Source organism: Sebastes umbrosus, chromosome 10 (assembly GCF_015220745.1).
Source record: "Sebastes umbrosus isolate fSebUmb1 chromosome 10, fSebUmb1.pri, whole genome shotgun sequence".
Classification (NCBI taxonomy): Eukaryota; Metazoa; Chordata; class Actinopteri; order Perciformes; family Sebastidae; genus Sebastes; species Sebastes umbrosus.
Window position 1 is genome coordinate 33377310 of NC_051278.1, and position 20888 is coordinate 33398197.

The following is a 20888-nucleotide window of genomic DNA, read 5'->3' on the forward strand; positions in this document are numbered from 1 at the left end:
TATCTTCTTTACTTCTGCAGCGGCCTAGTCGGCTACTTTTGAACACGCTGTTTTTAATAAATCAGTTTTTTTGTCACTCCGGATTTAATAATTCCTAAGAGAATATCCTGAAGTGTGATTTGGTGGATTACATCTTTGGAAAATGTTCTATTTATTTGCAATGGCTGTTCTGTGGCTTACAGTAGGACTGGCCAAGATTACTTCTGTTGCGCGTCTTGTGCATTGATAAATGCCACTCCTACAAACCATTAAAGTCTGTGTAAAGCAAAAATAAATATGCATTCTGGGTTGTCACACCACAGAAAAATGTGTTACTAATCACCCAGCCAAATTTGAATGATTAAAAAAATCGCCAAGAATATAAAATTAGCTTTCTGTCGTGATCTGTTTACAACGTTGACCCAAACGCAGAGTAACAAGCAGGAACGGAAGTTTTTAAATAAAAGCGAGCTTTATTTAAAGCTGACAAAATCCAAAAAAACACAAAACAAGGAGGGGAACAAAGTACAAAGAAAACATACCAAAACCAAACTGAGAACAAAACAAAACTACAAACCAGAGGATACGAGAACACGGGCAGGAGGAACACTAAGACCAGAGCTGGAGGAAACAATGAACACGGAGGACAAGGTAGACGGGACTGGGGAGACAAGACGAACCGACAAGGACAGAGGGGAAACACACAGGCTTAAGTAACAGACAAGATTACACACAAGTGAAACAAATCAGGGCGGGGCAGACAATCAACAAAAGGCGGGAAAACAAACAAAGGAGGGAAGTAAAACCAGACAAGACACAGGAGGAGTGAACTACCAAAATAAAACAGGAAACACCAGAAATATATACAAAAACACCAAATCCAAAATCACAAAAGTAAATAATAAGAGGCTGGCACCGCCAGAACATGACATAGCCTCCCCCTCAAGGGACGGATCCCAGACGTTCCACAAACAGAACCGGGTGGGCGGAGTGGGGTCCGGAGGAGGGACTCCAGGAACAGTGGGCACCGATTATCTCAGGCGGACGGCCCGAGGGCAAAACCGGGACAGAGTCAGGGAATTCGGGCGGACGGCCTGAGGGCAGGGCAGAGACAGAGCCGGGAAACTCCGGTGGATGACCCGGGGGCAGAACCGGGACAGAGTCTGGGAACTCGGGCGGACGGCCCGGGGGCAGGGCAGAGTCAGATCCGGGAAACTCCGGCGGATGACCCGGGGGCAAGGCAGAGTCAGAGCCGGGAAACTCCGGTGGATGACCCGGGGGCAGAACCGGGACAGAGTCTGGGAACTCAGGCGGACGACCCGGGGGCAAGGCAGAGTCAAAGCCGGGAAACTCGGGCGGACGGCCCGGGGGCAAGGCAGAGTTAGAGCCAGGGAACTCGGGGTCTTGGAACTGTGGCCCAGCAGACACAGGAACAAGGTTTTTGGGCTGAAACCCAGGCGAAACAGGAGGTGACGGTTGCGGCCCAACCGGCGAACCGGACGGAGCAGGAGGTGGCGGTTGCGACCCAACCGGAACAGCAGGTGACGGTTGCGACCCAACCGGAACAGCAGGTGGCGGTTGCGACCCAACCGGAACAGCAGGTGGAGGTTGCGACCCAACCGGAACAGCAGGTGACGGTTGCGACCCAACCGGAACAGCAGGTGAAGGTTGCGGCCCAACCGGAACAGCAGGTGACGGCCTGCGACCCAATCGGAACAGCAGTTGGCGGTTGCGTCCCAACCGGAGCAGCAGGTGGCGGTTGCGGCCCAACCGAAACGGAGGTCGACCAGACCCCCGACAGGACACCTGGAACAGGAGTCGGCCGAACCGCCGACAGGACACTTTGAACAGGAGTCGGCCGGACCGCCGACAGGACACTTGGAACAGGGAGTCGGCCGGACCGCCGACAGGACACTTGGAAACAGGAGTCGGCCGGACCGCCGACAGGACACTTGGAACAGGAGTCGGCCGGACCGCCGACAGGACACGTGGAGCAGGAGTCGGCCGGACCGCCGACAGGACACCTGGAACAGGAGTCGGCCGGACCGTCGACAGGACACGTGGAGCAGGAGTCGGCCGGACAGCCGACAGGACACGTGGAGCAGGAGTCGGCCGGACCGCCGACAGGACACGTGGAGCAGGAGTCGGCCGAACCGCCGACAGGACACGTGGAACAGGAGTCGGCCGGACCGCCGACAGGACATGTGGAACAGGAGTCGGCCGGACCGCCGACAGGACACGTGGAGCAGGAGTCGGCCGGACCGCCGACAGGACACGTGGAACAGGAGTCGGCCGGGCCGCCGACAGGACACGTGGAACAGGAGTCGGCCGAACCGCCGACAGGACACCTGGAACAGGAGTCGGCCGGACCGCCGACAGGACACGTGGAACAGGAGTCGGCCGGACCGCCGACAGGACACGTGGAACAGGAGTCGACAGGACCGTCGACAGGACCGCCGACAGGACACGTGGAACAGGAGTCGGCCGGACCGCCGACAGAACGCTTGGAGCAGAGGTCGACCGCACCTCCGACAGGACGCTTGAAGCAGAGGTCGACCGGACCTCCGACAGGAAGCTTGGAGCAGAGGTCGACCGGACCTCCGACAGGACGCTTAGAGCAGAGGTCGACCGGACCTCCGCCAGGACGCTTGGAGTAGAGGTCGGCTGGACCTCCGACAGGACGCTTGGAGCAGAGGTCGACCGGACCTCCGACAGGACGCTCGGAGCAGAGGTCGACCGGACCTCCGACAGGACGCTTGGAGCAGAGGTCGACCGGACCGCCGACAGGACACTTGGAGCAGAGGTCGGCCGGACCGCCGACACAGGAGTAGGCTTGAATTCGGGTTGAACACTGAGAAACTTAGGAGGACGCCGCCTCTGAGACCCACGCTTCCTTCTGGGAGATCCAACCCCTAGCATGGCATCCGGCTTGAAGCTAGTGTCCTGGATGCTAGCATGGCGAGGATTAGACTGGAAACTTAGTGGGCCTCCCAGGGCAAGGCGGGTTCCTAAGAACAGATCTGGGGCTGATGCTAGCTTAGAGCTAGCTGACTGCTGGGGCATGGGCTGGAAGGTCAGGAAGCCAATGTTAACAGTCTGTAGTTGAGAATGGTGATTTGTAGGCAGAGAGAGCTGATGGGTGTGCATGAACTGGTTCAGTCTCTTTGTAACAATGTCTAAGTGGAGCACAAAATGGCTCACCCATGGCTTCTCCTTAAAATATAGCCTCTGCACAGCAAGCTGTTCCAAGATGGACTCCAAGCATCAGAATCAGCAGAAAAGAGTCTTTCCACAGTCCTTTCAAAATTACAAACTTTCAAAAAAAACATTTGCAGCTCTGCTGGGTCCATTTTACTGGTCGGTTCGTTCTTTCGTGGTGTGTTTATCAAGATGACCCAATCGCAGAGTAACAAGCAGGAACGGAAGTTTTTAAATAAAAGCGAGCTTTAATAAAGCTGACAAAATCCAAAAAAACACAAAACAAGGAGGGGAACAAAGTACAAAGAAAACATACCAAAACCAAACTGAGAACAAAACAAAACTACAAACCAGAGGATACGAGAACACGGGCAGGAGGAACACTAAGACCAGAGCTGGAGGAAACAATGAACACGGAGGACAAGGTAGACGGGACTGGGGAGACAAGACGAACCGACAAGGACAGAGGGGAAACACACAGGCTTAAGTAACAGACAAGATTACACACAGGTGAAACAAATCAGGGCGGGGCAGACAATCAACAAAAGGCGGGAAAACAAACAAAGGAGGGAAGTAAAACCAGACAAGACACAGGAGGAAGTGAACTACCAAAATAAAACAGGAAACACCAGAAATATATACAAAAACACCAAATCCAAAATCACAAAAGTAAATAATAAGAGGCTGGCACCGCCAGAACATGACACTTTCAAAATCATGGAAAAGTCATTAGTATTCTCTGCTCTGAGATGCTGGGGGCGTGTCCGCTGAAGGCGCTGAAATCTGAAACCTCCGTTAATACATCCATGGCTGAAACGACACCCACAAGCGGGGAAGGGGCAGCCTGTCAGGATTCCTCAGTAGCGGCGAGCAAAGAGGGAAGAGCCCAGCGCCGAATCACCGTCCGACGGGCGGATTGGGGAAATCAGGCCTGTAAGTCCTTTTGATCAAGGCTCAGCCCTTGGACGGTGTGAGGCCGGTAACGGCCCCCGTCACACAGTCTCCCGGGATATTCAACTCGGCGGGTTGGGGACGGCCGCTCTGTGTGGAAGGATCCCCTCGCGGATCTCCTCTCTCCTCTGCCCGGCGCAGGCTGGCCCCAGCCGGGCGCATTTCATCCGAGGCGGTCGGTCAGCTTGGAAAGGCTCGGGGCTCGGGTGGCTAGCCCCCCGCCCGGACCTCGCCGCCGGGCCGTGGACAAAGTGTTTGCTTTTGTAGTCCTGTTAGTCTCAAAGACATTCGTGGCCCTGGTACTCCATACTGACTATTCATTTTTAGTTTTTAGTTTAGTTAGTTTACAGAAAAATAATAAATAAACATAGGACGTGGGATGAATTACAATCATGAAAATACAATACAAAACAAAATCAGTGATGAAAATGCTTATAGTGGAACTTGAACCTGCGATTATGCCAATATGAGACTCCTGCTCTACCGACCGAGCTAACTGACATGACCTTTGATGATACCTTGGATTTGTAATTTCTTTTTTAAAAAACACGTTTGTGAAGATGGGTGGAGTTATGTTAAGGATGATTCCAGTACGTCACCCAGCTATGATTTTAGCCCCGCCTAAAAACTCCTGAACACAAAACTAAGGAAAAACAGTTTAACAGCCTAACCCCAAAATCCAGTACTACAATGTTCACAGCCTTTGCACATCTTTTCAGTAACTATTTTCCAACATTTATAATGGGGTTAAAAACAAAACTCTGATTTCCCTTTACACGGCCTTTAATGTTGGTGCATATTCCCGGGTAAGGAGGAGCCTTAAGCGTGTGATTTCATCTCATAAATAGATGGTTACGTGGCTAGATTATTTAGAAGAGAGAATGCCGAATAGGTACAGTAAGCAAGTTAAAGTAACTGTGAATGATTTCTTCTCCTCCCTGTCTGTCTGTCTGTCTGTCTTGTATCTGGGACAAAGAGCTGATAATGCTGCGTTGTATATCCGAGAGAGAACTTTTTATGACCTTCTACCTTGACTTTGTGTATGGAGCCTCCATGCGGTGATGTACGTCCCCGTGTGACTGCGCAGCCATCGGCCATTATCAGAGCCCAGTTCCACCAATAACAATAGTTTCTAAAACGTCCTATCGGTCTACCTCTATTTGAAAACAGTCACTAGTTGCATTTACCTATTTTGTGTGTGTGTGTGTGTGTGTGTGTGTGTGTGTGTGTGTGTGTGTGTGTGTGTGTGTGTGTGTGTGTGTGTGTGTGTGTGTGTGTGTGTTAGCCAGAGAACCTGCTCCTGGCCAGTAAGATGAAGGGGGCAGCGGTGAAGCTTGCAGACTTCGGTCTTGCCATCGAGGTGCAGGGGGACCAACAGGCATGGTTTGGTAAGAAATAACACTCTACTAACAATCTGAATTTTTAACCTTATTATCTGTATTCCACACTATTCACTTTCAGCAACAGTGTTTTGCTTCAGCAAGAACATCACCATCACTGCATGGGAAAATAGGAAAAAATGAAATTAGTGGCGAGCTTCTGTTTCAGTACAGAAAGTACTAAATATTCAGAATGAAATATATACGGGACACTTTGTTTATTACTGTCAAAAACAATTTTGTGTGTTGAGTCTCACAGAGAGTCTTGTTGCTTGCGTGTTTATAGTGTAGTTATATTAAGGTGTTATTGTGAATATAATTTTTACATTCAAAGCAATAGAGGCTAGTACTGTTTTATTTACTTAAAACTAGGGCTGTCAATCGATTCAAATATTTAAATTAATCTAATTTTTTATGTTCAAAATGTACCTTAAAGGGAGATGTGTCAAGTATTTAATACTCTTATCAACATGGAAGTGGGCAAATATGCTGCTTTATGCAAATGTATGTATATATTTATTATTGGAAATCAATTAACACAAAACAGTGACAGATATTATCCCTAAACCCTCACAGGTACTGCATTTAACAAAAAAAAAACTCATATCATAACATGGCAAATTCAAGCCCAACAGGCAACAACAACTGTGGGTACTCGTGGGTACCCATAGAACCCATTTTCATGCACAGATCTTTTGGTCAGAGGTCAAAGCAGAAGAACAGGAACAACAGACCGTCTCTAGGTCTGCAGAAGTGATGAAGAGCAGGAACACCAGACCGTCTCTAGGTCTGCAGCAGTGATGAAGAGCAGGAACACCAGACCGTCTCTAGGTCTGCAGCAGCGATGAAGAGCAGGAACACCAGACCATCTCTAGGTCTGCAGCAGCGATGAAGAGCAGGAACACCAGACCGTCTCTAGGTCTGCAGCAGCGATGAAGAGCAGAAACACCAGACCGTCTCTAGGTCTGCAGCAGCGATGAAGAGCAGGAACACCAGACCAATCTCTAGGTCTGCAGCAGCGATGAAGAGCAGGAACACCAGACCGTCTCTAGGTCTGCAGCAGCGATGAACAGCAGGAACACCAGACCGTCTCTAGGTCTGCAGCAGCGATGAAGAGCAGGAACACCAGACCGTCTCTAGGTCTGCAGCAGCGATGAAGAGCAGGAACACCAGTCACACAAGAAGAGAACCTCAGAGCTGAGCAAACGTCCGCGACGACCGCTGAAACTTCTCCCTTCCGCTGTCTCTGCTCTAGTCCGTGCAGGCTAAGGATGGGACCCTTGATTCTCCAACGATTGATGGCGCTTTGGCTAACTTAGCTAGCTTCCTAGCTCCACAGCAAAAACACGCTTCGACAGCAGTAAACAGTCCCAAACACCACCCACGGCCGAGCGAGTTGACCAGTGAAACAGTTCACGGTCCAAGTCGTCTTTACCGTCTAATATACTGTTATAAAACACCACGAAAATGTATCTGGTCTATCATGACCCTCACACGTGTGTCTCTCTGCTCTACGCCACTTCTTCTCTGTCTTTCTGTCTTGATTACCCAGAGTTCAACAGGTCATTCATTCCCTAAAGAAAATAAAGTACTAAACAAGCCTCCTTGAAACATGTTGAAAACGTACAACTGTAAATTCTTAACGACTGTCCTGAACAAAGTGATATACTGTATATGTAGTTGAATGATAAGTCTTATTACTAATGCACAAAGCATTTCAATATATACAGTGCACCTTAACAGAATAAGAGCTATGCATCGTATCAATAATTGGCAGTAACCCACATATTTGAGATGACAGAGGAATGCAAAATAACTGATGTAAATCAGGTTATTACATTAAAAAGGAAACCACAAGAGGTAGATGAAGAGGAGGAATGTTGAGATAATGTCATTGTGCACATTGGTCTGTCCAAAACACACATACACAAATATTTTAGTTTTTTGTAATGCTTGATACAAAGATCAGAAAGGCTGATGAACCCAGAGTCTTGCTCAAATCAGGCGGTAATCTGAAAGAATACTGTATATCATTATTACATTTTCATAGACACAAGTATATTTTCGCAGGTTTTGCAGGAACTCCAGGGTATCTGTCCCCAGAAGTGTTGAGAAAGGACCCGTACGGCAAGCCAGTGGACATATGGGCATGTGGTCAGTCTAGTTTCTGTCTGTTTGTATGTTGCCGCATTCATATGCTCACTAATATTCATTAAGAAACTACATTTTACATGTTTTTGGTATAAGTTTTATTTACCGTATGTTTATATTTTGTGTGTGTGTGTGTGTGTGTGTGTGTGTGTGTGTGCGCGTGTGCGTGTGTGTGTGTGTGTGTGTGTGTGTGTCAGGTGTGATCCTGTACATCTTGCTTGTGGGCTACCCTCCCTTCTGGGACGAGGACCAACACAAACTGTACCAACAAATCAAGGCTGGTGCATATGACGTAGGTACCTCTCTCTCATTTTCTTGTAGATGCCGTCCGCTACGTCTGTACATGTGAGTTGCATGTGTGTTGTTTGTGTGCGGAAGTTCAATGCCTGGAAATCTGATAACATGACGATGATATAGAATGATTAAGTGTAGTGTTGTGGAATTGTACATTATACTGAATTTATTAGGACAATTTGCATTAACTGGGGAACGAGGGAAATTAGGAAAAGGGCCCTTGTCATATACTATGTTATATACGGTAGTTGAATGCGCGTGCGCATGTACCATGTTATATACGGTAGTTGAATGTGCGTGCGCATATACTGTGGGGGTTTACGGAAGTAACTGAAACGATCCACTTGTAACTCAACGGCTGTCTGATGGTGTGAAGGCAGGTAAAGTTTGTTTGCTAGCAGAGGTCTGTACGGGTCACAATGCTGACAAGGTAGAAATGTGCTGCCTTGATCATCTGTGCCATCCTGTCTGCTGAAACGCCTAAAAAAAAAGAGAGGAGTCTACGTATATGGACTCACAGGTGGCTAGGAAGACGTGGACAGGATGGCTTGTCCATTTTGCAGAGAGAATTGGAGGTAATGTTAAGCTAGCTACGTTTTACTGTGTTATCTTGATAGCTACGCTCTGATTACTGTAAAAAAAAAAACAGGCACTGACGTTGAGGAATCGGCTCGTGGCTCTGCTTCAACTGTGCGAGAGCCCACCTGTACACTGCACAACAAACAACACCCAACGAAGTTGAAATCGGTCCGACTCTAAAATGAGTCGTGCGGCTCAAAATTCGGGCCAGAAACAGGCTAAAACCGTACAGTGTGTACCCAGCTCTATGTGTGTGTGAGACACAGCGAGGTAACTGTTAGTGACGGTGACCAGACGTCCTGGTTTGTCCGGGACAGTCCCGGTTTCAAGCTGACGTGTCCCGAGTCCTGACAAATATCTGTAAAACACTCAAATATCCCGGTTTTCAAAAGTCACTACCAAATTGTCCCGGTTTTCACCAGAATTATAATAATAATAATATTATACTTACATAGACGTTTATCATGTTGCACTCATTAATTCATTTGTGCCCACGAGATAAGTGTATAGAGAGCCAGCACAGCACACCTTGCTGCAGTCTCTATAGAGAGGGATGTTGTGCGTGGTCAAGCCACAATTACGCACGGACGCAACAGATATCCGCTGGTTACATTTAGTGTAGTTTTGATCCACAGACCCCTCCGTGCACATCAAACGTGTTGTTTTGATTAATTATTATACACAGTTCCTTCTGCACATCAACAGGCATTTAGCTCCTCTTATAACTCCCTCAGGACCGGCCGTTCCATCTTTCACCCGGACGGTGTCTCCATCCTGGACAAAATGTCCTCTGAGCTCCACCATTATAATTCTAATATCCTGAGACGAAACAAGTTGAAAAATAATGTTCGTAGGCCCAGACAACAATACGTTTCCTCTGAGGGAAACTCTCTACAGGACTCCCAAACTGGCAGTGCGTCATGAGGGGGCTAGTCTGTGATTAAAGGGGGAGAAAGTAGTGGATGTGATAAGTCTTGATTGTCACAGCCTCTAATGACTCTCCTCCTATAATAATACCTTCTTTCTGATCTCACTCTGTGCTCAAATGCGCCACAGGTGCGCCAAGTTAGCCATCCTGATGAAAACGCCTATGATGCGTGCATATTACCAGTGTGCGCGTGGACTCACGTGCATGAACCTGCGGTACACTTAAGTGTCCCGGTTTGGGGGTTTGAAATAATGGTCACCCTATGTTAGTTCTAAAACACAATGGCATCTCCTGAAGAGGTTAGCGTAGCTGCTGCAATAGCATCAGTTCTACCAGAACTGGAGAGTATTTCTTTACTTAAAGAAGAATAAAGAACGCCACTGAAGGATTTTCTTGATGGAAAAGATGTTTTCTCTCTTCTCCTGACTGGCTTCAGCAAGAGTTTGACTGACAGATGGTTCATCCAATCACTTACCAAGTATTTTTGAAAGTGCCTGCCGTTTTCCAAACAGTTTACAATGACAGCTTCTCAGATGGTTCTGTTTAACAAATAGGGGTGTCACGATTTTCCTCAATCCACAATTCGATTTGACCTCCTATTTTAACGTCACATTTGATTTGAATCCTTCTGCAGTGCATTGTGCTGTAATCTACAAAAATATGTTTTTTGTTGTCATTTACTGTCTTTTTTTCCCTCTCTCATCTCTTTTTTCTCTCTCTCCTCTCATTGCTGTGTGTCACCCATGGGTGTCACCGAGGGCCGACGAGAAGCTTTGGACACAGTCTGTGTGCACTGAGAGACAGCACTCGCTAGTTCCATTAGCTTGTTGCTACTATCCGCTGCTCTGATTCAACAATGTTGAGCTGAAAAAACGTGCATGTAGGCTGAAATTCAACCTTGGTGTTGTTCTGTCGGGAGATGCAGTGACTTATTGTTAAACCAAGTAAGAGTAGAAGAGCCATTAGTAAGGAAAAGTAGCTAGCTAACTTACTAAAGTCCGCTAGCCGCTAGGCTAATTCATGCAGTGCAAAATGCCATAGGCATGCAGGAAGTGCCCTCTAGTGTAGCGATAGGGACGGCCCACATTTCCCATCATGCCTGCCTAGTCCCGAAAGCTGGACTGAGTAGTTTATGTCTGCTTTTTTGTTCCAAAATGCAAATATTACTTTTGTTAGTGTTTGTAATGTAATGTGTCTGTTCAGAACATGGTGGCTATGTTGGTAATGGTGATTTTTGTGCTGGTTTATAGTTTTAACCATGTGCAAGGTGGCTGTTTTCTTCAGTTCAGCTGTATTTTCCTTCAGACGCACACTAATGCGGTGGTGGAGAGAAAAAAAGATTTCCAATTTCCAATCAAAACTGTGACACTCAGAGTAACAAACCATTTGGCGGGATAAGTAAGGTTCCCTCTGACACTGAGGTAGAGGCTACTGTTGGTGAATTCACAGTAGTCATTTGATCCATTGTTAATATAAAAATGTTGATTAGTGCAGCTTTATTAAATGCCCTTCCTTTATGGAGCTCATATTTGCGCGCTCATCCCAGGTTGACTGACTGAGTGCGTATTTTGCAAATGGATCCATGAAGATGAGAACAAAGGTTCGTAGAGTCTGTTAGAGAGCTCGATCTGTGTTCATAAAACTTGAATTCTAAAACATAATGTTAATCATAATTTATGTGAATGGGAAAAGAAGCACAGAGCCTTGAGATGAGCCCTACAGGACACCTTCACTTTAAGCCCCGTCAAGTAACGACACTCCGAATTCTGTCGCGAAAGGCATTTAGAAATTTAATTTTTGTTTTTAATTGCATGCTACTTGTTATTGCATGATTTTCATCTAGCTTTAGAAAAAAAGTGATAGACTATGAGAGAGCGATAGGCTTATCTATCAGATCTTGTCATAGTCCTCTGGGAGATAGGAATTTATTACCCGTATTAATTTCCATAATTTGAAGCAACCACATCTAATGAATGTGCATAATATGAGCAGCATTGATATGAAGTGACTGTGACAAGCACTTGTAATAATGTGCACTTTGTGAGTATCATCACTGTCATGCAGATGTCTGGAGTCTCGTTTTTCTTTCTAACTGACACCTTCATGTTTGAAGTAAATGTCTCTTGACACCTTGCTTCGATGTTTAGTAGTAAACATGTTTGCTGGCACTCTATGCTAGTTGGATAGAGTGATGAGGGCGGCAGGTGTAGGTGACTAGAGTGAGAGAAACTACGCTGACTTCGAAAGGTCCACCTGTTATAACTGAGGGGCTACATGACTTGACTTAGCCTCCACAGTTTGAAAATCCCTCCGCTTGTTCCTTCAATACAGAATTAATGAATGTTTTTATTTATGTCACACCATTGAAATGACCCATCAAAGAACGACAAATCATTGCACCATTCCACATAGTATGCATGATCCAAAAGAAAGAAAGTAAAGCTACTGTACTTATACCATAGACTGTATGAAGTGGATGTAGTCACTGTGACGGCATCCATTGACTTGTGGCCATTTTGAAGCCTCAAGTTCAGCGTTTTGCCCGTGTCCATCTTGTTTTTTTGCAACCAGAAGTGACACGAGAGGGTGGAGCTAAGTACAACCAAAAGCTGAATAAGACATTTTTAGCTGACCAAAGAGGTTATAATTAACTTTAATGAAGTGAAAACACACTGTAAAAGGGTTAAAGTTCTAAGACAAAAACACAGACAACTCCCAGACCGGACAACGCCATTGTCGCGACCTGGCAATCACAAGGTAGCCCCGCCCTAAAGCATCCCCTGCTTTATGGTCTATCTGACTCTAAATGGGACCATTATTTACTAAATGAACATCATGCTTAGGGTGACCAGATCCCAACAAACCAAATGTAGGACAAAGAGTATGTTTGTGTGGGACAATGTGGGACAAGACGCTACCAAGGCTGAGAGATAGGCTGTATTTGAAACCGCATACTATACTAGTAATGCGTACTACTACAAATAGGCCAGTATGTAGTATGTAGTATGTGAACAAACGCAAAATCTACAGTATGCCAAAAATACTCGGATGTTGTACTGATTCGGAAAAAATCTCCAGTATGCATCGGACCAGTCTTCGTCGCCTACTGTATCCCACAATGCAAAGCGCTGGAACGCTACAGGCTATGCTTACAACAACAGCAGCAGCGAAAAATGGCTCGTTTTTTATATTTTTCGTAGCTATTTCATCACTAAATTCACTTGTGAAACTTTTTAAGGCGAGAAATCAACTTTGTAGATTTTGAATATTGACAGTTTTACGATATTAGATGGTGAATCGAACATTTACTCCAACGTTTTTGGAGTTGAGAAGCTCCACAAACTGCCTAGCTATAGCCAGGTAGTCACGCTCACAGACCGCTGTGAGCTGGCTGGAGCTCTCTAGAGACCGGTCTGTAGACAAGAGGCTTTTATTTCCTGGTTGACGGATAGTTTGTTTAAATATCACAATACAGATGTCCATTATAAAATAATATTAACATTTCTCTAATATCTGGAGGGAGATCAGTCCACTGTTTTGTTTCTGTAACTGAAAAAGAAGTTTGAGTAATGTAAATTTTGTGGATCAATATTTTCTATTTACCGTCTCCCGTCGTTGATGATCCTGTTTGTCTGTCTTCACTATGAGCTGTTAGAATAAATAGTTTAAACCTGCAGTATCTTATAAAGCGAACAAACAGAACATGAACAACAAAATTCAAGTTGTATTTTTCGATTATATTGCAATAGTGGTACGAGTTCTTTTTTTTTGTTCAGTGATTTAAGAGCTGGTTTAAAGGCTACAGCCTCGTCTACCATACTGCGAATACATCGCTTTAACCGTTGCATACTGCATACTACTGAGGAACGCAGTATGTACTGTATACTGCATACTGCGTTCGTCAGTAGTATGTAGTATGTACTGTATACTGTATACTGCATACTGCGCTCGTCAGTAGTATGTAGTATGTACTGTATACTGCATACTGCGTTCATCAATAGTATGTAGTAGGCGGTTGAATACAGCCATAGTCTACAATTTTGATATGTCTATCTAACTTGAATAATAAACATTTCTATTCTGCCCCTTATCTTGTAACATCTCTATGCCTATCTCTATGCTTTGCCCGAATGCATCCAGAGATCGGCACGTCTCTATTTGATCCGCACGTTTCGTGTGAGACTCACATGAACTGTGTTGCTTCCAAGTCGTATTACCCCGTGTGAAATTGAAAAATAACTGGCAAATTTCACAAAAAACTCTGAGAATTGCCTTCCACCAGCTTATAAATACTTATAAGTAGTTTCACAGTCTTTGTTGTAGCTGCTCTTCCTTTTCTTTATGCTAGTTTCCATCGTATTCCGCCTAAATCTGCAGAGCTTGTGACTTTGTGGTGACTCACAATATTCTCCGTTGGGCATAGCGTAGCAAAGACTGTGAAATATTGACCTGCACTTGACCCACATGTGCGCAGTTTGACAGCAAACAAAGCCCCATGATGAAAGCCCTCCCTGCTTTCTTCACAGCCGTTGGATTAAAGACAGATTTTAGAAAAGTGTCTGTCCTGCTGTGGTTTGACTTTTGAGAACTAGAGCCAATGAAAATGTGGGACATCGTCTCAATATGTGGGACGTGGGACAAGGGATAAAAATGCTGCGCAGTACCTCGTAAAGTCGGACACCTGGTCACCCTAATCTTGCTGTATTGAAGAAGACTTGAAACTAGTGATTGAGACCATAGACTCATGTTTACAATGATTGAGGTAATAAATCAAGAGAGACGTAGGCTCATTTTTTCATGGACTTCTATACAATCAGCCTTTTTTTGCAACCAGAGGAGTCGCCCCCTGCTGGCTGATAGAAAGCATGCAAGTTTAAGGCACTTCCGCATTGGCTTCACTTCTCAGACCCAGAATTAGCCCACTGACTTATACAACACCTTTTTTAGTGTCCATACATTGTCTAGATAATCTGCCAGATTTACTAAGAAAATTGCTTTGCACAAATGCATGCTTTGGGTTTCAGTTTGTGGTTGCAATCCGTGTGCATTCAGCGCCTGGTTTACTAAAGATCTTAAAATGATGATAAAATATTTTTTAGCACAATTATTAGTACATTAGTTTAGTTTATTAGGTTCCCCATTAGCTGACGCCATGACAACAGCTATTCTTCCTGGGGATCCGAAGTGTTAAACATGTTCATAGAAAGCAAAAAATAGACAAAGTGAAGACAAATCAAAGATGCAAAATATTCACAAAAGAGAGCAGCCGGTCCAGCGGTTCAGAGCGGAGCAGGGGGAGATGGTGTTGTTATGAATTTAATACTGAGGCAGTTGCAGTCAAATGCACTCATACATGTCCAAAAAAAAGAATCAAAAGTTTAGTTGCAGCCTGCAATGATTTTATAGTTCATGAATGGTCAAGTTCATATTCAAGTTTAATGAACACAAACCAAAACTCCCCATCTGCTATTCGTTTGTGTCACAGTAATCACATATTTATTGAGGAGGGAACCTGCCAAAATAAAAATAAATCATAAATAAAAAAAATATATATCAATTTAAAAATAAATGTAAAATAAATGCATAAATAAATACAAAAAAATGGGGAAAAAATTAATAAATAAATAATTAATGCAAAATAAATAAATACATTTAAAAATGAATGATAATAAATGAAAAAAATATTTAAAAATTAATAAAAATAAATAAAGCAATTGATACAAATATAAATAAAAAGGGAAATTAAAACAGAAATATCAATTTAAGTCACATTTTATCAATTAATAAATGAATACATTTATTTTCAATTTATTTTTTCTACATTTAATGACATTTATTTTTTTATTGAGTCATTTATTTATTCATTTATTTCTGATTTTGGCAGGTTCCGTCCTCCATAGATGTTGTGTTCATTAATAAAAATGTTTTTACTAATTATGTAATTGTTTTTTCTACAAATCTATATTCAATGTATGTTTCTTTTCCTCACCACTACCTTCCTAGTGATTTGTGTAAATACAGTTTGCACAATGTTGTTTATGCTTGATCTTTAGAGGAGAAACTGCAAAACTGACGTCAATCGCGTGACCTTAGTAAATTCAGCAGAATACATAATAAACCTTTGTTAACATGTTTCCTGCTAATATTTCCTCAAATCCTTCCCTGAATGCATATCCAGTAAGGAGAGACGCACCTTCCAAACACACACAGATGACACTCAATCCTGCTGCGTCTTATAATTATATCAGTCAAGAGTGTCAGAGCATTTTACTAAATGTCCTCTTCCTCAGATCATCATATTTAAAGGACAATGTGAAAAAAGTGCATTTCATTTTCTATTTCTTTTAACCAACATAACTGACAGAGCCTCCCCTGTTCATAAATAGCAACATAATGTCCAGTCTCCAGATGTGGGGGCAAAATACATGCTGCTCTGATATCTGCCTCACTACCTGTTGTAGCACATTTTGCAGATGCAGCGCTCTTGAGCCTCTGCAAAGTGTAACATTTCTTAAAGGGGACATATCATAAAAAGATTCACTTTTTCAACCAACAAACGACAACCCAGTCAGTTTTTGTGGGCTGTCTAGATCAGAAAACATGTGATGCAACAAGCTATTCAGATCTGTCTACCTTTCCTATGTCAAGGCTCATTAGACTGGGCTTTTTCAGGAGGGGGTCTTAAAGAGACAGGCACTTAAACGGACAGGCACTAATTTTGAACATTAAAGGACCAGTGTGTAACATTTTGGGGGATCTATTAGCAGAAATGGAATATAAGAGGTCAGGGTTCCCGCAGGGTCTTAAAAAGTCTAAAATCCAATAACCTGAATTTAAGGCCATAAAAAGTCTTAAAATGTCATGAAATGTCTTAAATACAATTTTGGCAGGTCTTGAAAATTCATTAATGAATTAACTTTCATTTAATAAAAGAAATGCCTTATCTTGCTTTTAAATGTTTAGTTTTTTGAGCACGCCGAAACAAAACTATAACACAGAACCAAAAGGATATAGCTGTGCTCCCCGGATAGAATTTATCAGAGCACACCCTTTTCACGAGAACTGGATACAGCGTTGGAGGCGGGTTTCATTTCTATGAAAAGTTGCTCAGTGGCGCATGAAGCCTAAATGGCTCAACTTCCGTCTGGAAAAGTACCCGGATCTTGGGCAGATGGACTATGGATGGGACATGCGCAGTAGCGTCCGCTCGGTCACATGACTTGGTCACGGGGTAGCTTAGCAGTAGCTTAGCAGTAGTTTAGCAGCTAGCGATGGCTTCTCTCTCTCCTTCTCCTGCTCTTTCCTGCTCTGTGTGTCTCATGTTTAGTTATTCCTCTGCCTCCTTTAGTGATAATGGTACATGTATTAAGTGTAGTGAACTTGCTGCATTGGAGGCGAGGGTTAGCGAGTTAGCGAGTTAGAAGCCCGGTTCCGCACTTTATCATTAGCTACTGTAGTTAGCCAGCCCCTAGCCGGTGCGGACCGGCAAAGCGTAGCTCCTGCTAGCCGTCCCCCGGCAACCCCCGAGCAGCCGGGAGGCTGGGTGACTGCCTGAAGGAAGCATAGTCGTAAGCTGAAGCCCACGGTTCACCAAAAACCACTCCACGTTTCTAACAGATTCTCCCCACTCAGCGACACACCTGCTAAGAAACCAACTCTGGTTATCGGCAGCTCTATTCTGAGAAACGTGAAGTTAGCGAAGCCAGCTACCATAGTTAACTGCATCCCGGGGACCAGAGCTACCATAGTTAACTGCATCCCTGGAGCCAGAGCTGCCATAGTTAACTGCATCCCTGGAGCCAGAGCTACCATAGTTAACTGCATCCCGGGGGCCAGAGCTAGCATAGTTAGCTGCGTCCCTGGAGCCAGAGCTGCCATAGTTAACTGCGTCCCTGGAGCCAGAGCTACCATAGTTAACTGCATCCCTGGAGCCAGAGCTGCCATAGTTAACTGCATCCCTTGGGCCAGAGCTACCATAGTTAACTGCATCCCGGGGGCCAGAGCTAGCATAGTTAGCTGCGTCCCTGGAGCCAGAGCTACCATAGTTAACTGTATCCCTGCAGCCAGAGCTACCATAGTTAACTACATCCCTGGAGCCAGAGCTGCCATAGTTAACTGCATCCCTGGAGCCAGAGCTACCATAGTTAACTGCGTCCCTGGAGCCAGAGCTGCCATAGTTAACTGCGTCCCTGGAGCCAGAGCTGCCATAGTTAACTGCGTCCCTGGAGCCAGAGCTGCCATAGTTAACTGCATCCCTGGAGCCAGATCTACCATAGTTAACTGCATCCCTGGGGCCAGAGCTACCATAGTTAACTGCGTCCCTGGGGCCAGAGTGGGCGACATTGAATCATATTTGAAACTGCTGGCTAAGGATAAGCGTAAATACAATAAGATTGTTATTCATGTCGGCGGTAATAACATCCGATTACGCCAATCGGACGTCACTAAAGTTAATGTGGAGTCGGTGTGTACATATGCAAAGACAATGTCGGACTCCGTAGTTTTCTCTGGCTCCCTCCCTAACCTGACCAGTGATGACATGTATAGCCGCATGAAGTCATCCCACAGCTGGCTGTCGAGGTGGTTTCCAGCAAACCATGTGGGCCTCATTGACAATTGGAACTCTGTCATGTTGGGTCTCTAAACTATGGTGTACGGTGTAAGACCTGCTCTGTATATAAAGCGTCTTGAGATAACTTCTGTTGTGATTTGACGCTATATAAAAATAAATCGAATTGAATTGAAAAACGTGACTGACACGGAAGTTGCTCCGTCAAATTTCGCTCTGTCTCCAGCTCTGACAGGTGTCTTCCATGGAAAAAGCTATTTTCTAATATGCATTGCACTGAATGGATTTCTGTTATTTGTAACTGCAATTGCGGCAATACACCGCTGTAACATAATGAGCACAGTGAACCATGAAAACTGCCAAAGAAAACAAGCCATCTGTTTTTGTTTTGGGCTGGATCGCTGCACAGCAGGTTTGACAGTGTCTCAACTGGTAACGTTTTCGCCACCGCAGCAAAAAACATCACTAAAGTAAACAAAACTCCTTTTCCCTCTCGTTTGATGTTTTAATATAGTTTCATATCGCCAGTTGGCGTTAATAAATGGCCGGGGGTGAAAGTAGCTCGCGGCTCCACGGGGCTGTTGATTGAGAGCTCGCTATGCCGTCAGGCAGTCCCCTGCTCCGGTCGCAACTCTTAACCGGAGCGGACCATCCTCAGTGTGTCATGGGTCTGTGGAGATGTCCCCAACCCACCCGTCTTGATACACTGGCTGTTTACCATGATGCATTGTGGGTGTGACAACCAACGCGTTCATGATTAAATTGTTTGCTAAAGCACAGTGACGGAAGATGTTCTCAGATCTTTTACTAAAGTAAAAGTAATACCACAGTGTAAAAATACTCTGCTAGAAGTAAATGTCCTACATTTAAAATGTTACTGAATTACAAGAGTATTAGCATCAAATATATACTTAAAGTATCAAAAGTAAAAGTATCCTACTCATTATGCAGAATGCCCCATTTCACAATAATATATATTATGGTATATTATTGTATTATAATTATTGATGCATTAATGTGTTCATCACTTCAATGTTGCAGCTGATAAAGGTGCTCATTTTAACTAATTTATATGCTTAATAAAGATATACTACTTAATAATACACAGTTTATTAGTTGATTTTTGTTTAGTATTAACTATCTGAATCTGCACATAGTATCTAATATTGTCAAATAAATAAATAACTGAAGTAAAAAGTACAACATTTCCCTCTGAGATGTAGTGGAGTAGAAGTGGGCTATAAAGTTAAGTAAAATAGAAATACTCAAGTAAAGTACCTCAAAATTGTACTTAAGTACAGTACTTGAGTAGCCTACAGTCCTCCACTGCTACAGCACAAAATCATGTACAAGAGCACAAGATAGAGTCTCTTAATTTTGCTTTCAAAGTGCACCAGATTGATGCATTTAACTTTAAAATGGACAACTTTTTCAAAACTGTGAAAACCTGGACAAAGACTGGGTAAACTGCTGGAAGGAAAGTGTTTCAGTGAATAAATAAATTTACTTTGCAAGTAATTCTTGGGTTCCAATTTTCTTTCATCTCCTTAGTACTTTCTTGCCAGTATGGACGTGAAGTAGGTTTTAAATTGCATTCATAATGGTCTTAAATCTGACTTGTTGAAACCTGCAGTTACCCTGAATATTCATTATTTTTTTTTCATTAGTGTATAATCACCTGAAATTAAGTTTTCACAATTTTGCACTTGGCGGCTCGCGTTACTGTAGCTTTGGAATGGGAGGAGCAAGTGGAAGGGTACTCAGTTGGTTGCAATCTACATCCACACCACTAGATGCTGCCAAATCCATCACACTGTCCTTTTAAAGCATGTAAACATGTTCTAGTACAGTGGTTTCCCACTTGGGGACCGGGCCCCCCTTAAAGAGGCGCCAAAGGTCACAGGGGTGCGCCAGAATTTATCTGTTCTGAGGTTGTCAAAATTGGATTTGCTCATGTATAACTAAAATCATAATGTCTCACTTACTAGTTCATTTATGCAAAAGTATGTATATACATTAAAAATATTTAAAAAGATATCTTTTTTCCCCACTTAATAGCAAAATCGAACAAAATATTCCACTTCAATCCATATTTGTTGGCATTTAGCCTTTCAAAAACAACATTTTCACTGCGGTCAAAAGGAGGCCAGCAGCTGTATTAACGGGGCGGTCTAGTAGCAATCCAACAGCACCATAAATTACATTTATTTAACCACTAAAACAAAAAATCTATTTCAGCTGTAACACTATTATAGTAAATTAATTATGTCGTTACAAAAAAAAGATCATCTTCATTTGGCGGCTGTGGCTCAGAGGGTAGAGCAGGTTGTCCACCTACCGGAAGGTCGGTGCTCCGGGTCACATGTCAATGTGTCCTTGAGCAAGACACTTAACCCCAAATTGCTCCTGAAGGCATAGCCATCGGTGTGTGAATGAGTACTTAGATTAGATCCTGATGGGCAAAGTTGGCACCTTGCATGGCAGCCTCTGCCATCAGTGTATGAATGTGTGTGTGAATGGGTGAATGCTGACATGTAGTGTAAAGAGCTTTGAGTGGTTGGAAGACTAGGAAAGCGCTATATAACTGCGAGTCCATTTACCATTCGCTTGGCGAATCCGTCAAGATATTATCACTTTATTTATGATGATGAAACTGACGAGCTATATTCATTAAAGGAAGGTGATTTAATAAAAAAGATTAACTCATTTAATACATTGAGTCACTTTGTTCAAATTGAGGATTTTGTTTGAGGATAAGTATTTTTTTTGGAGGATGATGTCAGTTCTTCGATACAAGGGGGGCTTCAAGGAAAATTGTTGGGAACCACTATTCTAATAGAACCCCAAAATACAAGTTTGA

The 20888-nt window shown here is 43.9% G+C and overlaps 1 protein-coding gene across 21 annotated transcripts in view; it reads left to right on the forward strand.

Annotated features, from left to right (window-relative positions):
- camk2g2 (calcium/calmodulin-dependent protein kinase (CaM kinase) II gamma 2) overlaps positions 1 to 20888 on the forward strand; it is a 159388-nt gene that overhangs the window by 91218 nt on the left and 47282 nt on the right. For all 21 annotated transcript variants that reach the window (XM_037781500.1, XM_037781480.1, XM_037781484.1 and 18 more), the window contains exons 7-9: positions 5414 to 5516; positions 7578 to 7661; positions 7856 to 7950. In XM_037781500.1, the coding sequence (XP_037637428.1) occupies positions 5414 to 5516; positions 7578 to 7661; positions 7856 to 7950 (282 nt within the window). The remainder of the gene's footprint in view (positions 1 to 5413; positions 5517 to 7577; positions 7662 to 7855; positions 7951 to 20888) is intronic.